General features: G+C 36.6%; 1 protein-coding gene across 2 annotated transcripts in view; it reads left to right on the forward strand.

The window, feature by feature from the left end:
- PTAR1 (protein prenyltransferase alpha subunit repeat containing 1) overlaps window positions 1-21,532 on the forward strand; it is a 35,501-nt gene extending 13,969 nt beyond the window's left edge. Inside the window, exons 4-7 of one of the 2 annotated variants that reach the window (XM_064735628.1) lie at window positions 1,763-1,867; window positions 5,083-5,296; window positions 11,406-11,722; window positions 12,270-21,532. In XM_064735628.1, the coding sequence (XP_064591698.1) occupies window positions 1,763-1,867; window positions 5,083-5,296; window positions 11,406-11,722; window positions 12,270-12,615 (982 nt within the window). In that variant the 3' untranslated portion in view covers window positions 12,616-21,532. Of the gene's footprint in view, window positions 1-1,762; window positions 1,868-5,082; window positions 5,297-11,405; window positions 11,723-12,266 lie in introns of both variants that reach the window. The other variant, XM_064735627.1, reaches the window with a different exon arrangement.
- Window positions 21,533-22,737: the final 1,205 nt, after the last annotated feature.

Genomic DNA, 22,737 nt, shown 5'->3' on the forward strand with positions numbered 1-22,737 from the left:
CTTCACTGAAAGTTCAGGTTTTGGGAGGTAGGTGGCTTGGTAATCTAAATCTGTGTTAAAAATGTACATGCATTTGTTTTAAGTATCAGACTGATCTAAGCTGTATTTTCATTGTGTCTGTGTGGTAAGTAATTTTTACCAAAATGTCACCTTTGCATTGCAGTAACGAAGCAGTTGTTCCACCTGCTCCAGTGCTGACCCTGAATGTTTATTTTGTCTGCTTTCCAAATTTGAGTGCATTAGAACAGAATGGTCTGATCAGTCTGCCACTTCTGGTCAGTATATCTGAACTGCCTATTAAAAACCATCTGAAAGCGTCGAATCTGAAGCATGCTGGAACTTGGTTGAGATAAAAACAGGTGCTCCAGTAGCTATCAGAAGCAAAACTTGCATAAGGATTTATACATTCCCTACTTCGCTTCAATTTTAAATAATATTTGCTCTCTGTTAGTGTTGCAGCCACTAGCTTCTGACTATGGTTGTAAGTTTCAATTACAGCAACACAAAGCCAAAGTACCAGATGGAGTCAGTTTCCTACTAAAAATTACCGACTCAGACAGAAAGTATGTACTCCAGAAAGGAAAGATGTCAATTTGTTTGTGAGACTTGGGCCATAACTTTAGGACAACATTATGTTTTCTGTGTCAGACTGCAGAGGAGTTTTGCCTTATTTGATAGCAGATCTTTCCAGAAAATATTTCCTTCCCTCCCACTGGGATTTTTTGTTCAGAGAGTTGATCATCTGCTCCTCACTTACTTGTGCCCTGCCTATCATTACGATGAATCAGAAATTATTAGAAAAACCAAAACCCAAACCCATGCCAAAATTGCTTCTTCTTCTTGCACTCTCAGTTTTTAGTTGTGACTTCTGCAGGTTCTGGGAAATGTGTGTTTTCTTTCTGCAGATTCTAACTTCGAAATTTACTGTAACTTTACTTCAAAGCTGCTACCTACTAGATTAGAGAATAGGGTATGAAGACTAATGCCCTTGGAGTAGCCAGTGATGGGGTGATGTCTACAAACATGCTCAGGACAGGCAATAAGAGTTACAGAGCTGTAAAGAAGAGGGCGAGGGGTAGGGAATTCTGTACAAAGAAGGTGAGAAGGCCAAGTACAGATTTTCATTTTGCTCTGTCTTTGGGAGGTATTCTTCCTTCATTTTGCTCTGTCTTTGGGAGGTAGGGGTTGTGTTGGATGAACATTAAATTTCGTTAGGGCAAATTTTCAATTTTTTTAAACCAAAGATTGTTTTACATTTAAGTAAACTGAGCAATTGCAGCCTTTTTATTAAGTTTGTAAAACATTCTACATGCAGAGAATATTTTCCTTTTTCTTATAAATTTAGGCAACAGCAACCTTGACACTGTATCTTGAACGATATTTCAAAACTAAAGGTGTGGAGGAGTGCTATATGTAAGAGTATTTCCAGATGTACACGTGATCTAAGGGCTTAATTTCAAGAAGGGATGTTTGTTCATATATGTAATGCTACAGTAGCTGACTCAGTAATTTCTGGGTAGGTTTGAGAACTAACAGATTGTATGTGTTCAGATTAAAATGAAGTTCTTTGTGCACATATGTATAGTACATATGTATGTATAGTAGAATGGATTAATGCACTAGAGGGTTTTTAAACTCTTGTAGTTTGACAGTGAAGTTCTGTTATGATACAAAGGAAATGCCATGCAGTTTGTTATTGGGATTTGTGTTCTGTTTTCAGGTTACTACTTTTATTCACACAGATTTGTTTTATCTTTTGTAGGAAAGAATTAATACTGTCTGGCACTTTAAATCCACTTAAAGATTTGCATCTTGGAAAACTGGCATTAACCAAGTTTCCAAAGAGTCCAGAAACATGGATTCATAGGTGGGTTTCCTTTGCCTTCTATTGAACTCCTGAAACAATTTTCCTAGGGTTTTTTTATTTCCTGTTCTTGGGTTAAGGAGAGTCATAGATGCAGGAGGATAACTAGAAATATATCAGATCCTTTGAACCAGTCTTTGCAAAATACTGTGCTTTGGCTTTTGAAGCTACCTGTCTATATTCTACACTTAGAATTGAAATCGTGTGTACTTTTTCTGCTGCACGCTTTTAAAGTAAACTTAGGAGGGGGGATATATTTCCTTAGAGATTTATCATGTCTTGCAGCACCTGAAATCCTCAATGTGAAAATTCTGATTCCATCAATCTTAACTTTTTGAGTACTGTAGGTTTCTCCTTTCCCTCACATTTACTACTGTATTGTTTGTCTACATTTCAGAAAGTGAAGATTCTGTTAAAGCCAACCTTTGTAAACAAACCTGGGTTCTTTTCCATTTCAATACTGGTCTTATTGGTTTGGTGAATTTATTTTTATAATTTCTAACTTGAACGAAGTCATTCCAGTCACATCTACTGGATATTAAAATAACAGATCACATGTTTGGAAAACTTAACTCCAGAGTTACTCAGGTTCACAAAGCTAACCATCTCAGTCATGACCGACCATAAAATGCTTGTTGCAGAGCCAAGTGAAGCATAGATCCATTGCTCCAAATAAAAAGCTAGGTCAACCTTTTATAGACAGCCCTAAAGAGATTTAAATGTATCACATTAGGAAGCAGTTTGCAGTGTTTGTGTTTAACATGTCCAGCATTAGGGCAGCTGTAAAGTTGATACTGTAATAGGGACTTCATACTCTATAAAGAACATAAAACTTACTGACTATATGAGAAGTCTGACTATAATTTCCATGCAAATCTAAATTAGGAGTATTTTGATAGTGTCATAATTTGTTTTTCTTTCTCTTACTTGCCTACATCAGAAAAATGTATTTGAGGGTGATTGCACAAATGTTTGGCTTGGATTTGGATATGCTGACCCTGATTGATACATGTTAGTAAATAAGATTTGCAGAAATACTTCTCTGCATCAGCATAATGATTAATTTTGGGCTTCCTATTCCCCCAAGGTATTAAATCTCAGGCAGAAGATGCAAAAACCTATAATGGGGCTGTGAATAAAATTCAGTAAAACATAACCAAATTGTTTTTTCTTATGTATGGGAGATACACTCACTGAAGATGTCAAATACCTGTCATTCATTTTGTTAGATGACCTCCTGCTTTTTATTTTGAGGTTTCAAATATATCTTGTGCGTATACAGTCAGTATATCTATTGATTGTGCATTTGTCACTTAACAATCCTTTGTTTGTTTGGAGTCATTCCAGGAATTGTAAGAGCAATAGTAACATGCAAAACTGAAAGTGACTCCGAATTAATGGGAGTAAAATTAATGCAGATGGGAGTAAAATTAATGCAGGAAACAGAAGACAAAAAAAAAAAAAAGAAAAATAATACCATGATAGTCAAGAGATTCCAGAAATATATTTTTAATCTTCTGAGGTTGTGATTGCGCTGCCTAGAAAGTAGCTCTGATTTAATTATATGCGTTTTTTGATGCTGTAGCCACAAAGATGATGAAGTCTGCATTTTTTCACTCTCTCCTGCATGTGTAATTTTTCACATTTCCTTGGCTTATAAAGCATGCTTGTTCTAAGAAACTGAAATAATTATAGAGTTGAAAAATTTTGTCTTTATGGTTTTACTCAGATGTTAGTGTTAAATAATATATATATTTTTTAAGAGTGACATGCTTATTCAGGGTTTTTTTTGCCTAGACTATTTTTGAACTTTCTATTTCTTGCATAGCTGTGGACTGAAAAGAAAAATACAAAAGGTGATGTTTGGATGGAAGATATTTTTAAAAATGAAAAGTTAACTCTTTGAAATTACCACATTTCATAAAATACTGTTATACAACAGAGCATGGTTTCCTTAGCTGTACATCTTTATTTAGAGCAAATGATGTGTAGGAAGAAAGTGTTGCTGAGAAACGGTCAGTTTAAAAATGCATTCTTATAAATTATCTTTAATATTGTCTTCCAGTGCTTTGTTCTTTTTGGATAACTGAGTGAAAAAGATACAATGTAGATAAAACCCACAAGTGAACAAGCATATTGTGCATGTGTTGAAATGAGAGAAAAAGCAGATGAGTTAACAATTTTTTTTAATACATAGTTAACTTACATATTTTTTATAACATATATATTTTTGTATATATGTAGATAAATAAGTTTACCTATGGCTTGCAAAATAGAATTCTCTCTTTCAAAAAAGTTAATTTCTTTCATTTTGGTTATTGATTTCTTTTAACTTGGAGTTAAATTTTGACACCTTTGAAAGTAGCAATTCATTGGTTTTGGAACTGATGTGAGCCAGTCCGTGTTGTGCAGCAGAGGATGTCAGTCTCTCCAGAGCATTCCACACCGGACCATAGCAATTCCATTGACATGGGCTGCTATGTGGAAATTTACACATCTATAATCTGTTTTTGTAGAACCCTTTTGTGCTGGAGCTGCAGATGCAGCATTGAGGTTACCTCTAAAAATACCACTAACATTTTGTCCAAAGTAAAATAAAAAAACCAGAACCATAGGAATCTATGCTTATCTCAGATATATGAATTCAAGTATGTGTAATCATCAGCAGAAACATTTGTTTTGTTTATACCTATAGCCCTTGAAACCACAAGCCTTTTGGGCTTTGCTACTGCTGGTGGTGTACAGAAACCAGTTTGAATTGCAGTGTGCAGTACTGTTTAGTATCTTTTACAGATGTGAAAGATACTCAGCAGAGTTAATTTTTTATTAAATCACTTCTTTCTATCTTGCTTTGACTCCTTCATTTTAGTGCTATGCAAGACTTTGAAAGAGGAGCGAGTTAGAAATTTCATGCCCATGCTGCTTGCACTCTTTCACAAGTTTACTGTTTCCTTCTGGTTTATTTTGTAATGCTGTGTAAGTAGTTGTGATCACTTGGAGTGAGCAAACTGGTGTAGCTGTGTTGGGAGTGCAATGATCGTGTCATAGTTTATACCATGGCAAGCATTCAGATGGTTGTTTACTACTCACTCGTTACCTAGCTAGAGTATAGTTCAGAGAGTAGAAATACTGGAAAGGTTTGATTTATGCACATGAAAAACCATCTTTTTCTCTTAAAACTGCTCTCTCACCATTAACGCTTTACATCGTTTAACCAGACGATGGGTGCTGCAACAGCTAATTCAGGAAAACTCCTTGCCCAGTCTTGCAACTAAAGGAAACCTGGGAGCAGCACCTGTGGAGAGGATTCACCGACTGGTGCAGGAGGAAATGAATGTCTGCTCTGAAGCTGCTGGGAGATATCCAAGCAACTACAATGCCTGGTCCCATCGCATCTGGGTTTTACAGCATTTGGCAAAGCTCACTGTCAAGGTATAATAAAATAGTGAATGAATTCTTAAATTTTCTCCACCAAAAAACCCAAATACTGGTTTGCAAAGCAGACTACATAACATGAATGAAGAGTATCAAGTGACGTTATCACAGGTAGCTAAGAATGTTTTAAGAAAGGGGACAAAATCTTGCAGTGAGTATGTTTTGCATTTTTCTTGCCATTGTAAGCAGGTTCTGCTCAGCAGAAGTAACACATTTTTCTCGCCTGTATAGAAAGTTCTGTTTCTCTCTTAGTACTTGGTGCTAACATATGTGGTAAGAGTTTAGGAGGGACTATGTGAGCCGAAGTAAGGAATGGGGAACTCTAAGTAATTCTTCCAGCGCTAGTCTTGAAATTCATAGTAGAGGAAAATGGTAATGCATAACAGATATTAAATTGATAATGTATTATCGATGTTTTGATGCTCTTACTCAGCTTACATGTGGTTTCAGAATTTTGAAGGACCAAGTAAAGACATAAAGAATTTTGGAGAAGGTACAGTAGTGCTTGTAACTAATTTTTTCAGCGCCAGCAGTATTTTTTGACAGCATTTACACTGGGACCTGATTTAGCTATTTCAGGGGCACTTTATGCAGTGTTGAATGTTTTCTCAAGACCTGCAGCAAATTAAATTAGTTAATGTGGCACGGTCTAGGCAGTTTTGTAGTACAATGTTTTCTCAGTGGTTAGGTGAATTCTTTGAGTATTAGGTTGATACAGTGACACATCACTCACTTTTAACAGCAGCTTCTGCATTTTGGCGCATAGGGTTATAAGGGAGGAACTCAACATTGTTGAGTCAATGTAGCCATTATTTTTATGCCCATTTCAGGGACAGGGAGGAATTTGGACTCATCTGCCTAGCAAGTGTATATGAAAAGGTAGTTTTCAGAAAACTCAGAAGAATTGCAGGATTCAGAGAGATTGGAGGTTAGAAGTTAGGGTTAGAGGTCTATATTTACAGAAAACAGGAACTTTAACATCTTCAGGAGCTTATTAAAAGGTGAAGGGAGTTAGCACTGTTAAAGAAAATTCAAGTCATTTTATGCCTTAAAACAAGTTCTAAACAGCTCTGTGTCCATTATGCCGGTAATAGTAGTCTGAGGATCAGGATTACACCTTGAGTGCTTTTTGCACTTGCTATTCCATACTGATTTAATTAAAGAAAAATAATTACATTGTAATAGAAATAACTTTCGACAGAACTGGAATTATTTTGGTGAATTTATTAATTGTCAGTTGTGAGTGCATTTTGTGACAAATCACAAACATGCCTGTGAAGGCAGTATTTTAAATTCATTTGACCATTCCAAAGTTTATTCAGTTGGCCTGCCATCCCACTTCTCCTACTGATCTACTTTTTTTAGAATGAAGACTGTAGAGGTGATACTTTTGTCTTGAGTTGTCCATCTGGTCTCTGTTACCTCTGGCAACATTTCACTGATGCTATTGTCCCTCCACCAATGTGTTAAACCTGTTGGGAAGTATCTGTGTTGGCTCTAGGTTTTTTTCAGGACACCACCAATGCACCTCATCAGGGGCCTAGTAGAAGGTGTTCGGGATACAGGAAAATTAGGGAAAAGTGTGGAGCATAAAAGACAGCAAGAAACCTGTGATAAAATTTGTCTAGGTAACTTTAAGAGGCAGAATTATACAGTGTTTAGTTGCAAGATATGATGCAAGGAAAAAAGTAATAAGAAGAACAAGGAAAAGGCAGGCATTACAGACTTTGACAAAAATATGCAGGTTCATAGAATCATAGAATCATTTGGCTTGGGAGTGATCTCTATCTCATTCCAACCACCCAGCAGTGTGCAAGGATGCAACTCATTAGATCAAGTTGCTCAGGACCCCATCCAGCCCAGTATTGAATACTTCACTGGAGGGGGCAGTGGAGCAGTTCCAAGACGGGGCTCTGAGGGGCTGATCACCAATCTCCACGTGGACACAGAGCTGTTGACCCCTCCTCTCCAGCTGCATCCATCCAGCCAGTTCCTTACCCACTGAGTGGACCGTCCATCAAATCCATCTGTCTCAAATTTGGAGATAAGGATGTCGTGTGGAACCCATATTGAATGCCTTCCACATCTAGATTGATGACATCTGTTAGTCTTCTCTTGTTGACCATTGCTGTCACTCTGTCATAGAAGGCCACCAGATGGGTCAGGCACAATTGCTGGCTGCCTTGTGTCACCTCCTTGTCTTGTAGGTGCCTTAGCATGTCTTCTGAAAGGATCTGCTCCATGATCTTGCCAACCACACAGATGGGGCTTACTGGTCTCCAGTTCCCCAGGTCATCCTTTCTCCCCTTTTTAAAATGGGAGCAGTATTTCCCTTTTTCCAGTCACTGGGGACTTCACCTAACTGCCGTGACTTCAGGTACAGTGGACAGTGGTTTGGCAACGTGAGCCAGTTATCTTAGAATTCTGTAATGTGGATCTTCAGATGCCATAGACCTGCTGCTGTTCAGCTTCCTCCAGTGATTCTGCACCTGCTCTTTGCTGACAGTGGGAGGGAGTTTGCTTCCCCATACAAGAGTCTAGAGGATCAGGGACTAGAGAGAATTCGGAAGGAGGCCTGACTGCCATTGAGGACTGAGACAACAAACTCAGTACTTCATCCTTTTCCATGTCAGTTGCCACCAATTCTTGTTAATTAAGGAGCATACACTCTCCTTGCTCTTTTTTTGTGACCTATGTACTTACACAGTCCCTTCTCTTTATTTTTTGCACCTCTTAGCAAGTCCTGTCCAGCTATGCCTTGGCTTTTCCATTCTTTGGAGGTTTTTTACTTGCTTAATGTTTCATGTAACACCTTCAGCAATTTCTTTGTTTGAGTATCGGAAAAGTATGATAAATTTCAACAAGATGCAGGACTGGAATCATGCTGAAAAACTGACAGATAAAACAGTCGTCACTGATTCTATGGCCATTGAGTTCTTGCAAGGTTGCCTGAAATTAAGGAGTACCTGTATTATTTAGGGCTGTATTTCTGCTGTAATACAAACTTTGCCTGTAGTTTGAAGTGTGCAAGGCAGGAGAGGCCCAGAAACATAATTTTTATGTTGTATTATCATTTAAATATGACTTCTCAAAATAAGTTTATCATTAACAAAGCTGTTGACCTGCTTTGGAGGATTTCAAGAGGTAGGCTGTGTAATAGGATTTTGGTTATTCTTTTTCCTTTGGTTTGATAATCCTAATGCTACTGCAGACTGAATCTCAGCTCAAGCTCTGGGAAAAAGATTTAAAATGCTAGAGAAGAAAATTTTGGCCCAGTGGAAAAACTTACTCAAAAGATATAGATGTTCCTTCTTTCTTACACTAGATAGTCAAAAACATTATCTTTCAATATAGAAATTTCAGTTTGTTCTAGCTGCAGAATTTGAATAGCATTAGCAAGTTTACAATAGTGTTAAAGTGTTCATTTACATAAATCAAGGATTTGTCAAGAGTAGATAGTTTGAAGCTAATCTAATAATTCTGGTATTGGAGTACTTGCCATGGAAAGCCTGATTTCAGCTTTCTCACATGACTGTACAGTCAGTTATTGGGGTTAGATCATGGGCTCCAGATACCTACTAAAAGGTGGGTGTATAATTAGGGAACTGGGATAGAGAGGGGTATAGTCTTAAAATTCATACACATCATGTTGCTTCAGTGAAATCATGCAGATAGAAAAATAGAGTGTAGTTCAGCAAGGGTTGACAAACGTTTTTGTTTTCTTTAGATTGAAATACTCAATTTCATAATATGGAGATTGACTATCAGACCCTACAGTAAAACAAGCAAGCAGACAAGTAGTGGGGTAATTGTCATGAGGTAGCACTTCTCTTGTGTGATGCCCAGAAGACAACATGTTCATGAGACAGAAAGTGGTTTTTCTTGTAGCCATCTCCAGTAATGCCTTAGCTTTTTCTTAGATGACAGGGTCTTCAAAAGTGCTAGTTTATGTGAATGCTGTATTTATTTGGTTGTCCTTAAAAGTTTGTTTCCCCAGTTCCTTTGCATTTCCCCAGTGTCGCAGACCAGGGAGAAAGTTCAGGTCAACCGTTCACAGTTGGAAAAGCGCTCTAAAACAAGCAAGCACATGGTCAGGGAGGGTGTAAGAGGGAGTGCAGACCTAGAGGTTGAGACGAAGGTCACTGAGCACACATGTCATGTTCTGGGAGAGACTGCCAGTTCCATGGTAGTCAGCTTACCACCAGAGGTAGAAAAGAGGTTGTCAAGAGTGGGGAGGGAGGAATTCTCATATAGTTTCATCTTTCTTCACAGAACAGTGGCAAAGGGCTTGTACTGATAGAGATGGAATTGAAGAAAGCTGGCTTTCTAAGAAAGAACCTCTTGGAATTCTGGCATTAGCTGGCGTTTTCTTTTACTTCCAGTTGTTAGAAGCATTTTCAACTGGTACTCTGAGGTTCCTTGGTAGGAAGCTGTTTTTTGCAGATATGAATATATTTTCTGGCAATCTTCTGTCTTGCTTTTTTAGAAGAGATGTTCTGGTTCAGGTAAGGAGTAATGCTGGAAATAATTTTGTTCCCTTTGTACAGGGAATTAAAATGCATAATTAAGATGTTCCCCTGTAAATTTGTAGCTTTTAAATATTTCAGATAAATAATTGTATTCTTCCAAGGTCTCAGTTGAGCATAAATGTGTATAGTATTAATTACAGCTGAATAAAGTAATTTCTGTAATTTCTGAGCCTTATGTTCTTGATAGACTTACAAATTCTGAAGTTCAAAAGTTTAAAGCACTAAGCTCAGTTCTGTGAAGAAAGGAAGGAAAAGCTGTTCTTATGGTTTAAAGTGCAGATCTGGATATGGAGTTTTAGCCCCCTTAAGAGTGCTGTGTTTGCACTGTTACTTAATACTGCACTTCAGTTTGCTGATCTCTAAACGGAAGGCAATGCTGGTATCTTTTGGCAAGATTTAGAAAAACATGATGATTATCTGGGGCAGAAGATACTGTTTGCATTGTATTTGCTCCAATTTCTTTTAGAACAGATGCCCCCCCCAAAGAGTTATATACCTAGTGTTGTGTGTTTCCATTATTTCCTTTATGGGAGGCTGTGGCTTTTGTGCTGCAATATCTAAAAGAAGGACTTCTACCTATGAAAGTTGTTTTGCATCAGCTGGTCTTATTAAGTGATGTAAGTAGCTTAGGAGAAGAGGTTAAAAGCAAGAGTATACCATAAGACTATTAAGATTACTTCCAAAAGTCTTTAGAAGTAAATGAAGAGGGTAGTTTTAAACTCTTTGCATAGTTAAAGCTCTGGAGGAGAAGCAGTGTGAGGAAAGAGGTTAAGGGCTGTGAAAAGAACCAAACCAGTGGCTCTAACAGAGAAAGCAAAGCATAGTGAAAGCTTTGTCTGGAAGCCAAACTTGCATTTCTCTCCAGAAATGAATTTTGAAGTTTAAAAGCACTCAGAATTAAGAGACAATTCACAGGAGCCGGAAGTGTTAAAAACAGAGCTACAGTTGGCAATTTAAGTATCTACCAGAGTTGTTATGAAAAGAGTTCATAGTTACGTTTCTAGGAGTTCTTCAGTAGTAAAATCAAGGAACCTGATTATGGACACATATTTTTATATTTCACCAGCTCTAGGACTTTAAACATAATAGTATGGTTGATTTTCTCTCATGGAAAATCAAGGTGCAAATCAAGTTTGGGTTTTTTCTTTTTAAGCAACTCACCTACCTCCTGACACCCACAATCCACTGGGTAAAGAAGTAAAATTCTTAAAGCTAATAGCAGTGTAGTTTGTGCCTCCTCTAAATAGTATTTATTGCTAACCCTTTTAAGATTCTTAAACCACTGCTTATTTCATATCAGAAGTGGTTTGGGTTTTTTTCCCACTCAGCTTGTGGGTAGGTTTCTGAAAAACCTTTTCACAGTTTGGAAGAAGTATTAATTTGTTTTCTGCAGGAATGCCAAGATGCTTTTCAGCACATAGCACAAAAGGTTCAGTGGTAGTTCTTTTTTCCTCTGTATTCTTAAACCATTACCACAATGGCTGAAATCCCAAAGAAGGGATTACCTTAATGCAGAAGCAGTAGTGGTAACTTCCTTCACTATACTGGTTGATAATTGTGTGTGCATTTTGTTTCAGGTTCTCCTTGATGAACTTTCATCCACTAAATATTGGGTATCCATGCATGTCTCGGACCATAGTGGATTTCATTACCGCCAGTTCTTGCTCAATTCCTTGATACGCAGAACGGTGACTGACAAGAACATACTGGTACAAAAGCAAGTGGTTAATGAACAAAACCCTAGCCCTCAGAAGGAGGAAGAGAGTGCAGGGACAGAAGCTGCCTGTGCAGAGGAGCAAAGTGTGGATCTCCCCGGCTGTTTAGATGAAGAGATGGAACTCTGCAGTGAACTGATTGATAATTACCCAGGGCATGAAACCTTGTGGTGTCATAGGTAAGAGGCCTTGATCAAAAGAATTTGCTTCTGATTTGTGGATGATTCTTCACATGGTATTTCCAAATTGTTTTGGTTTTAGGAAGTACCACTCAATAAAAGATTTTTGAACTACTATGTATTAAATGTTTGGAAAATGTTCAAGAGCATAATCAGAGCTGTTGTGTGGGAAATTTGATTTGGCTTAAATATCTTGATGTGTATGCTCCACTTGTCCCTGTAATTTGTGCAAGAGACAGAAGATGCTGGTTATGAACTGCTTCACACTTTAAATGTTGAAACAACACACAATGAACAAAATGCAACAGAAGATTGGGTGCAGAAAATGTTTGCTTTACCAGCCGGGTGCAGGTTCCTGACTAGGTGACAGGAGATTTGCCAAAGGTGGAGACCTTTCTAGTACAGTGTGCGCAGAGAAGCAGATTTTGTGTCTGTGAGGGAAGTCTGGTGGGATGGCAAATGAATTGCAGTAGTTCAGCAGCAGCAGGTTATTTTCAGTGCATGACTTTCTTTTCTTCTTTTCTTCTTTTCTTTTCCTTTGAAGAAGGTGTGTATTCTACCTTCAGCAGCACTTAAGCAACAAACTTCCTCTTGTGAATACGTCGGTATCATCTGTGGACAGCAGTGATGAAAGTCTGAATAATTCCCACCACAGTCCTGCAACAAGTCACTTGGCACAAGCTATGGATGTTGATGGTTTGAATGAATCCAGCAGCAAACACGGTTATACCCAAGAAACAAAACGCCTGAAGCGTGCTCCTGTGCAGGACTCTCTAGGTCCAGAAATGGAATACCAGTTTGTTGATAAAGTATTATCAACTTGTAGGGATGTGGACCAAGCCAGGTTTGCTACTGCTTATAGAAAATGGTTAGTTACTTTTTTAGGTCAGTGAAGGAAACATTGAAAGCTTTCAGGGTTCTTCTCTTAGTGCAATATTCTCTTTTCAGACACAAATGCATGTCTTGGTTGCAAGTGTTAGCTAACTCTGTGTTTCTCTTTCTTTTGACGGTCAGTCCTAAAGCTAAATTTCAGAGTAGACATCTGTCATTTTATTAGAGAACTGGCATATGTTTTTATTAAGCAAATGCAGTTTGTTACTTAATCTCTCAAAGAAATCACTCTTTCCAGCTTCCTACCATGACTTTTTTTTTAACTTCTGCATTAAGGTGGACTCTGAATCATTTGACTTTAAAAAAAAAAGGTAAAAGAAAAAAGTTTGAAATGCTTGTGAAACAGAGTGTCTAAAAAAGTGGGAGAATCTGTCACTATCAGCTAAATCTGTTCCCAGTTTGTTCCTGTATGGCATCATGCTAATATCTTATGGGATCCAGACTATATTTGGTGAGTGCTATTATTTTTGTATAGCAGTCTTTGGTAGAACACCAGAATATAGTATTTCTTTCTGAAGGCTTCAGTAACAGTTTTGGAGCTGTGATACCTTTTACTGTTTTAAATTGGTTTTTTGTTTGCTTATTAATTGTCATGTTAGCTTCATAGGAAGGTCTATAAGGCTGATAAGCAGATACAGGAAAATGTGGCAGAAAATAGTTCAAACGCATGTTCAGCCACAGCTAGAGCTGTATTTGGCTGTATTTGTGAATTGTTTTCTTAAAACAGACTATCTTCATTTCTTACTTGTTTTTTATTTATTTATTTTATCTCAACAATCCAGATTTAATCACATGTGATACATATTTCTGAATGTCCTTTTTACACTACAGATTCTCACCCTGCCAAATCACACATTGGTAACTTGTATTTAATCAAGACCCTACAAGTCCAGTATTGGATGGAGTAAAAAGTAGCTCTTCCAACTGATGATTGAGACTATACAGTTAAAAAAAAAAAAACAGTGACAGCAACGAGGGAGCTAACCCTTCCCTTCTGGATTTTTTTTTAAGAGCTTCAGTCTGTGTTGTTTTGGACTTTTTTTGCATTTTTACTCCTAAAGAAGAGCTCTACTCCAGCCATACATCTGTGTTTACATAACTGTAAATTTTAAGGGAATTCGAAATCAATTATGAATAGTATATTTTGTAATTTCCTTAGAATTTGTCTGTAAAAGGGATTTTTTACACTAGTAGAGTTGTGCTGGTACACAGACCCAGGGAAAACATTCTACAACTATAGAAGTCCATACAATGGCAACATTGCCTCTTTTAAAAGCAGACTGTTCTCTGGAGGGATTAGATTTTCAAGTTCGTTTCCTTGCCATAATTGTTTTATTTATCTTCTGCCCCATATGCCTCTTGACCAAAAATTTCAAGATGCTGTTTCTGTGTGGCAGAGAGAAACAATGAGGGAGGAAAAAACACAGGTAGCCTGCTCAAAAGATGTCACTTTGACTAAAAAAAGCACTCAAAATGTGAAGTTTCTGCACTTCTAAGAAGCTTGATGAATGGCATTTACTCTTGCATTTCAATATGAAAACAGACCACCTCCAGTCTTTGAGAGTATGTTCATGATTCATTTCAGGCACAAAGTAGCTACAAATGACATTTCTAAATGTACACTGTTCTGTTTACAGTACATAAATAAGACTGATCTAGGCTGGAGCATCTCCCTATCAAAGCTTTGTTCCAGAGGGCATCCACACCTGCCTCTCCGAAGCTATGCAAGTATTACGTGCATACGTTAGCTTTGAGGTGCTGTGGGATGCTCTGGTGGTTTCGTTGATGATTTTAGTTGCAGAAAACATAGCTGTTGTCTGAAGGAGGTATGGGATTGGCTTGAGAGCACAGTTTTGTCATAAGCTGTTGCCTCAATGATCACTGACACATGGGTAGGTTCAAGTACAAGCATGAGTCTGAACTTGAGAACTTAACTTGAGCAAAAGCTTTTACACATCCCAGGAGACCTGATGTTTAGTGAATGTGGACAATGCATTAAAGTATGTAGAAGCCTGAGTCAGCTTGAATAACAGTATCCCAATAATGACTCGTATGAGCCTGGAAAGTGTGAAATCAAGAGGGCAGTGTATTAAAGATCAGGTTCTTGGTCTTACATTACTTAGTAATGTATTTGTGTGTTCTGTTTACCTTGGCAAAATTTTCCTGTTTATGAGAAAAATATTAGTGATAGGAGCAATCTTGGAAGTGGGAGCATGATGAGAAACATTTCTTGAACTGTGGAAGGAAAGAGATTCTCTCTTCTTGTACTGGAAAGACTGAGGCTTTCAGAAGAAAATACTAATATTGGAATCTGACTTGAAATTCATTATATAGTTCTTCCAGACTATAATCTGGAGATTCAGTTAGCATCCTCAGAGCTGTTCTGTGGAATTTCTGTGCTTTTGAACTTGACATCATAAACATTTAAGCAGATGCCCTCATGTACATGTGTATAGTTCCTGTTCATGTCAGCACAAGTGATGTGTTTTTGTAGGATGACAAGATTTGGTCACGTGTAACTGAATAGAGTTACGTTGAATTTTAGTACTTGGAAAAATATTCTGAAAACTCTGATTAGAGATGGTGCTGATATTCTTACTGCTTTTGTAAAACACTGATGGCTGTAGCATAATTGATAAGTATGGCTTTTTAAAGTCTGCACCTCATGGAAATATTCCCCTGCACTCTTTTTTTAAAATCCAGTTAGAATAGTTACATTTAGAAATGTTTGCAGACCTGAAAAGTTAATAGTGAAATTGAAACAAGTCATATCTTTCTGTTTGAAGGAAATGCAAACAATAAGTTATTAAGTTTGAGCTTTAATTTTTTAACAGTAACAGTATATATTATATTAAGGATAATAATATCCAAATTGCTTCAAACTATCAATGTCCAGAAGCCTCATGCACGAAACTATTTAAGAGGTACTTCTAACATACTGCATTAAGCTCAAACTGATGTGAAATTGTGGAATATGATCTTTGCAGTATACCTGTCTAACCACTTGGTGTTACTGCAGAGTCCCCTTTGGGCACTACTTGAAAAATAGAAAGTGGCTTTAGGCCATTGGTAGTTAATGTACTGAGCATGGCTACTTTACGTAAGGCATTTCAGCTGTTTTGTGTTTCAGAGATCAGAGACTAATAATTTAGTCAGTGAACATTCCTGCAGAGAAAATGTCCAGCAGAAACTGCAGAATTCAAGGCTCTCACTCTCTGAAATTTCTTCAAATATAAAATCAAACTTTGTACATCTTTAAACATCTTAGTGTAAAGTTCAGCATCTTTCCTAATTTTCTATTGCTGTAGTATGTGTGATTTTAATTGATTCTTTTTGTTCACTGGATTAGTCTTTGTAGAAATTTGTTTGTACTAGAAACAAAGGGTTTCGAGGAACAAAAGTAATTTGAAACTACAGAATTTGGAATAGAAGGAACCACGTTTTAAAGTGGTAAATTCTCAGCTGGTAAATACAGTAACTGTTATTTCACTGGCATTTTGTTTGTCTTGTGTGTTACAGTCACTGGAGAAACACGCAGCATTAAATACAGCTACAATAACAAACTTGTATGAAGTCATTGGAACGCATTGTTATAGCTGCTCTAATTGATAATGTACTCATGTCTGCATATTTGTGTTTTATTGACTGCTTACATATTCTTTATACAACAAAATCCATGTGTTATTTAAATAGGGGGATAAATAACTTGTCTGTTTATACTATTTGATTAATTACCTTGTATGTAACTTGCTTTAAGACAAATAAGCAAAGTGATAATATAGTGAGAAAGCTTAGATTTTTGTCTTATAATGAAAATTTCTGGCATTTCCAGTTTTATTCTAGTGCTGCTTAATTAGAATGTGTAGCTAGACTTTATGGATGGGAGTGATTTTTTTGCTAAGTAGATAGCTAATGAATTTTTAAAACAGTACTGTATAATATTGATGAACAGAAAGAAGGGGTTTTGGAAAAGTTTGTCTGCATAAACAGACTCAAAAAGCATACTTTTTTCAAGAACATATACACTGAGCAAAACGTGAGTACCAGAGAATAATTTAGGTTGGGAATCTTCAGAGATTTGATGATTAAATTTTTGGACAAGTTGTTGTTTTCTTAGTTTTGTTTTGCCTTCTGTATGGGAAGAGTGCTTTTTGGTTTTTTTTTAAATCAAGTAGGAGGTGAACCATTGCACTTACCATATGTGGAGAAAAACCCACAACTGCTGAATTGCATCTCATGGAGCAGTTTTGGAAAAAGCAATGAACTGACACTGAAACATAGATGTCACTTCAAAATGCATCTTTGCACTTATTGAGTGATGAGATATATGTGATTAGATCTTACTATTTTATCAGTGTTAGATACAAAGAATAGGGTGTAACTCACCAATTCTCAAATGCACTTAACATTCAAGTTACTATCGAAGGAAGTTTAGTGTCCCTGTCTATGATATTTTCCTTGTGTACTCAGAGGTATGTTTCTTTTCAGCCTCTTCTCTGTTCTTCCAACCAGCAAAGAAGAATGTAGCAAAGCATTAGTGAGGTGGCCTAATTTTGTGTTTGAGTAACTCTGACTACCTCCCAAAAAGTACTTTGACTGATGTCCGTAAGTGGAGTTCATCAGGCTCAGTTATTTCAGAACCTCATGCTAGGCCTATATGCTCTTTCAGATGTGAAAAGCAAGAGGTTTATCAATGAATCTATCAAGCTTTCCAGGGACAGTTTGAAAGAGAATGGAAAAAATACTGTAGTAAAGTTGGGAAAACTAGAATTAGCATAAATCTTCATTTGCCTTTTTCTCTGAAGAAGCAACTGTGTTGCTGAAAAATGGAGGAAATATGCTTCCAGGGAATTCCGTATATTATGCTTTTGAACTGCAGATCTGACACTTCCTAGTGGCTTTTGCTTAATGTGTAATGTTACTTCTCAGGGCATAGTCTATTATAGTGAATTAGGGTGCATTTTTACAGTTTATAATTATTGATTAAAAAGGAACAAAAGATAAACATGTCACTGGCTTTTAATTACTTATTTTTTTATCTAGCATATTATTTTATAATTACTCACATGCCAACACTGTACCCAGTAATCTCATCTGCTTCTTCTGCTTCTTACTGTTATTCTGTTGAATTGCTGTTGCAGTCTTGCAGGAAGCTCCTGATAGTTGTTGGATTTATTCTCTGAGGTTCCTAGTAGTATTCACTAAAGTAATTAGTATCTCAAAGTATGTTGTAATAATGGGGAAGCTTTTTGATGCACCATAGGTCTTAGATTCAGTATTTAAAAGCCTTTTGTTAGGATTCTGAATGCTAAATCTTTTTTGATAGCTGTCAGACTCTTACATGCAACTGAGTTATTCTGGAAAACAGAAGTCTTAACTGAAGTCACATTCATTAAATATCTTTATCTGCTCCATCTGGAGCCTGCTGTTCATCCTACTGTATAGACAGAGGTGGGAAGAACCCACTGTGAGGTGCATATTTTCTTCATGAGACATTTTCTGAATGGAATATAATTATGGTTAAACAAAGAGCTTTTCTTGGATGAGGTACACCTGTCTGTTCATTGTGAATAAAGTTACGAAATTGGTACATCATTAATATGGTAAGATTTGCTGAATGGCTGCATGCAATGAGATAAAAGAAATGTGTTTTTCTTAATCTGCTGTTAAAAAAAATCACATAATGATACGAGGTACCAGAATTTGTTTTTAGAAAGCAAAATGTACCTATTGTGTTCATTCCCTTTTGTATCAGTTTTTCTTTTTTGGAGTAGCTGCATTTAAAACTGAAAGGTGTACTTGGGAACACTCTTAACTTCATATAATCTCATTTCTTTCATATAATCAAAATAATAGATGTCTTAAATGTTTTGAAGTAGCTTTAAGATCCAAGGTAGTGACAGCACTACAGTGTTCAAGTGAGCCAATAAACTCTAATTTTGTATCATCATTGTGTTCATCAGTACTATTCTATGTAGGGAAATGTTTATTTTATCAAGATTTGTGCAAAAATATTTAATTCTCATAGCTTTCTTATTAGGGGGATATACAACTAGTTTTGAACATAATATTTTGCAATATTTTTACTATGAAAACTTCTCAAATGCACAGTTGTCACCATTTTAAATTTTATGTAGATTTTCAAGATGAATTAGATAAATCATAAATTTTGTAGCAGAAAGACTAAAATTATGACAGGATAGTAAGACACTGAAAAGTAATCTGCTAAATGACCAGTCTTCTACAGGATAGTGAATGTAAAGCATTGTTTTTAAGTGGTCTTACTTCATCATAGGATGAATTCCTGTCAGATGGGGATTATTGTCTTTTTTTTTTTTTTGGGGTAAACAGTAGAGAATTTATCTGTGAATAAATTATCTATATTTATTTTCCCACAATAAATGTGCATGTATGTGTGAATGGATGGATGGCAGAACCGTATTTATGTCCTGTGAATGCTGCAGAAATCATCCACATTTGGCTTCCTGTTGGCTTCCTGTCCTGAGTCTGAGTCTAGCAGGTCAGTGCCAGGTTGTCTGCTGAAAGCAGTGAGATCTGTTGCTTCCTCTCTCTGTCTTAATCTGCCTGATTATCATTATACTTGGGGAAATGCCTGCACACACCAACCAAATCATTAGTGGTGGTGTTTATTCCAAGTGCTTGTAGAGAGTATTTGAAACTGTGAGTTTGTAAGGTCTTGCAAGTTGGGCAAATTTGAGGGTGCTCAGTCAATACCCAGGGGATGCTTTTCACGACTCCTTCAGAAAGGAAATGGACAGGCATGTTTTGCATGAGTGCTTTAGCATCACAGGAGACTTGAGAAAAGTATAACTAGTGACTTAAATTGGTATTTAAAAACAAGTAGTCTTTTTGGTACTTTGTTTTCAGTATTTTTCTCACGGTCTTTTTTGTAAAAATAAATCACATAAAATATTCTCAGAATTAATTAATTTTGAGTGTCTTCTGATTTTGAATTATTGGATTTTGACAGCTTTCCTCAAAGGAAGTTGTTTTATTGGAAAATGCTAGCACCCTTCTTGTTTCCTCTTAGACAATGTGATTCATTCCAAGTGTCCTAAAATGAGCACCTGAAATCACAAGGTGTTACTGAAAGTATTGTTTATCATCCTAAATGCAAAGCTTAAAAAAACTTTTCTCATATGCTTAGGGGTTGGTGTTTTTTGTTTGTTTGTTTGTTTGTTTTTGTTTGTTTGTTTCTTTCTTTCTTTCTTTCATTTTCTCTTACTAGCTGCTAGGTAGAAAGAATATGTAAGGAAGCCCATGGCTAATATAAGCAATCTTGGCTTACTGAGTTTGGGTGTTCATTAGTTCAGAAAGGAGCAAGTAATAAACCCACCAGGGTTCTTGTAGAGAAGTAATTTGCAGGATCTGGTTATTTGTTTGTGATCTGAATGCTTTATTTTTACGTCTGTTGAAATGTGTTTCAAAATTCCCACCAACTTCATTGACTTCAGATCAGGCTGTGCTATGGAGAGAGTATCAGCCTCTACCTGATAGCCATCACATATTTAGTGTGATGAATTGTAAGGGACTTGTTCGTCTTTCACAAGACATACATGGTTGTATTTATGGCTTCAGTTAAAAAACAGTTTGTGTAGTGTATAGTCATTAGCACTGTGGAAAAGGAGCCATTAAGATTATGGAATGTTTGAGGTTTAAAAGGGCAGCTAGAGAAGAACTAGGGGTACTACAGGGTATCAGTAGCTAAGGATGCTTCCTCTTTCCCTCTGGTTTTTTTTCCCCTTCTGTTCTCTCCTCTCCTTTTCTCTCCCTCTTTCCTCCACCTCCTGCCCCAGCTCAAAACGTCCCATTCTCTCCCCTGCCCCTATGATTTGTCATATTTTCTAGTGACAGAAGTTTCATATAATGTGCCTCTGTGCAAACCAGGATAACAGTTCAGTTTTGGAAGTATTGCATATCAGTAGCAAATAGATACCAGTGCTTGAGGTTTGTGCAAGATATTTAGGGATGACTGGAGAGGTTTTAAGTGCTGTGTGATAACTGATGCACTATTGAACAGGAATGTCTTAATAAACAGTGGATGGCCTGAGTGTTGCTGTTCTCCACATTTGTCACCCATCTCCACAAATGCTTATCACTAGCTAACAGCTAATCTGCTTTGTAAAATGCATTATATCATGTTGATTTGAGATGTACTACAATTATTTGTTGTTATCTAGTACTAGATAACTTCCACCATGTCTTTAGTCCTCCTCAGTGGAGCCTGGCCAAGTATAGATTTTCATGGTTATAAAACTGGTTTTTCTGTGAAGGGTATTTGAAATTCCATCATATAAAATGTGCATTTTCCTGATGTCTAGTTAGAAACATAGAAGGGCATCTTAGCGCTGTTTTCCAATTGTGCACACTGAGTTTTACCTTGTTTATCTCAAATATTTTGTATTGCATGTTAATTAAATTTTTGCATATCCTAGTAGTACAAAATTACTTACACAATAAAAAAGAGCACCCTTACAGTTCTACCTGTTCTATGCAGATGTCTTCCAAAATTTACAGGTACAGTTTTAGTGGTGATGGTTGGTAAGCAGATTTTTTTCACTTATTTATCAGCAGACTTGTTTTTATATGTATTAGTGACAAAATGGACTAAGCACCGCTGTAAGTTATTGTATTTCTGTAGAAAATGGGAAATAGTGTAATATTGTTTTTGTTAAATGTTGGCAGTTTATAAATAAACTTTTCATCTCCTAAAAACCCTTTGTTTTGTGGCAATACTGAACTCCATTTTCATCCATTGTACAACAGACACCCCTTGTAATTACTGCTAATCTCTTCTGCGATACACTTCCTTTGACAGGAGTTTCCTCTTCTCTTATGAATTAAGTGATATTAGCAGACTTATTTTTGGTTCTTTTGAACACTGGCACTTAGGCCTTTTTTAGAAGCTTTCCTAGGTCTTTGTTCAATAAAAGGAGATAGATGAACAGGAGTTAGTTCTTTATAAGATAGTTCTTTCTGGCAATAGACAGCTGACTGTACTGTTTAGAATTGCAGAACTTGGACAGCTGATTGCTGCTTATGTTTTTCTAACTTATTAAAATTTCAGCGTGATGTTTTGTGATGTGCTTGCCTTTTTTAAAATCTGGAAGCAACTAGAAGAGCTTGTGCCAATCTTTCCATGTTCCATACAATTTCTATATTGTTACAATTGAAGGAAAAGTATTTAATGGATACTAAAAGCAGGTGCTTGACCTCTCGTGTTAAGAAAATATACCTTCTTTGATTCATATTAAAGGTAGATGTAATATAGAAGTACTACTATACATGGTACTTTGATTCCAGTTGACTGCCTTTAGAAGATAAATTCTGCTGTATAGATTTTATAAAACCACCTGAAGAACATCCGTTCCTAATCTGACCCCTGATCTGAACTGGATTTGAAGATTCTTAAGGTATGCTTATTATTTTTGTAAATTCTGTAATTATGCACATCAGATACAATAATAGCTGGATCCGTAGTGTTGATCTGCAGTTAAACCCTTCAAATAGTATTTTACTTCATGTATAGTTCAATGATTTCATTTAGAAAAGTTGTTACTTTTTTGGCAAAATGGACTTAGATGTTTAGATCTCTTTCATAGACTTGAGTGAATGCTGCGGTAAATTTGCTTCTAATCCTTGTATTTCAGGGCAATCAGTAGCTCTATGAAGAGCTTTCATTCCAGCTATATTCCAAATAATTGCAAGGTTCATTTAAATAATGTATTTAATGACTAAATATTAATATAAAAGAATGGTGAACTATCAGAATGTGTGGTTGGGATTGGGTTTTTATATCATTAAGCACTGATGCTGGGATATTTCAATGTAATGGCATATGATACAACTCTTTAAGGTTAGAAAATTTTGTATTTCATGTATATTGTAAAGTGTGACTGGAACTGTTGTAGTGTGTTGTTAAGTTTCTTGTGTTATTCCCCCAATTTATGTATTGTTCCCCCCTATTATGTGTGAAATGGTTTTGTTCCCCCAGTATTTCCCGCCACAGCCCTGATGTCCGTTAGGTTACCATGGTTACCCCTGTGTCTGTCACCCAAGTTAATAATTTCTCCTGCCCCTTTTTCCCTTTTTAGTAAATCTTT

The sequence above is a fragment of the Zonotrichia leucophrys genome, chromosome Z (assembly GCF_028769735.1).
Source record: "Zonotrichia leucophrys gambelii isolate GWCS_2022_RI chromosome Z, RI_Zleu_2.0, whole genome shotgun sequence".
Taxonomy (NCBI): domain Eukaryota; kingdom Metazoa; phylum Chordata; class Aves; order Passeriformes; family Passerellidae; genus Zonotrichia; species Zonotrichia leucophrys.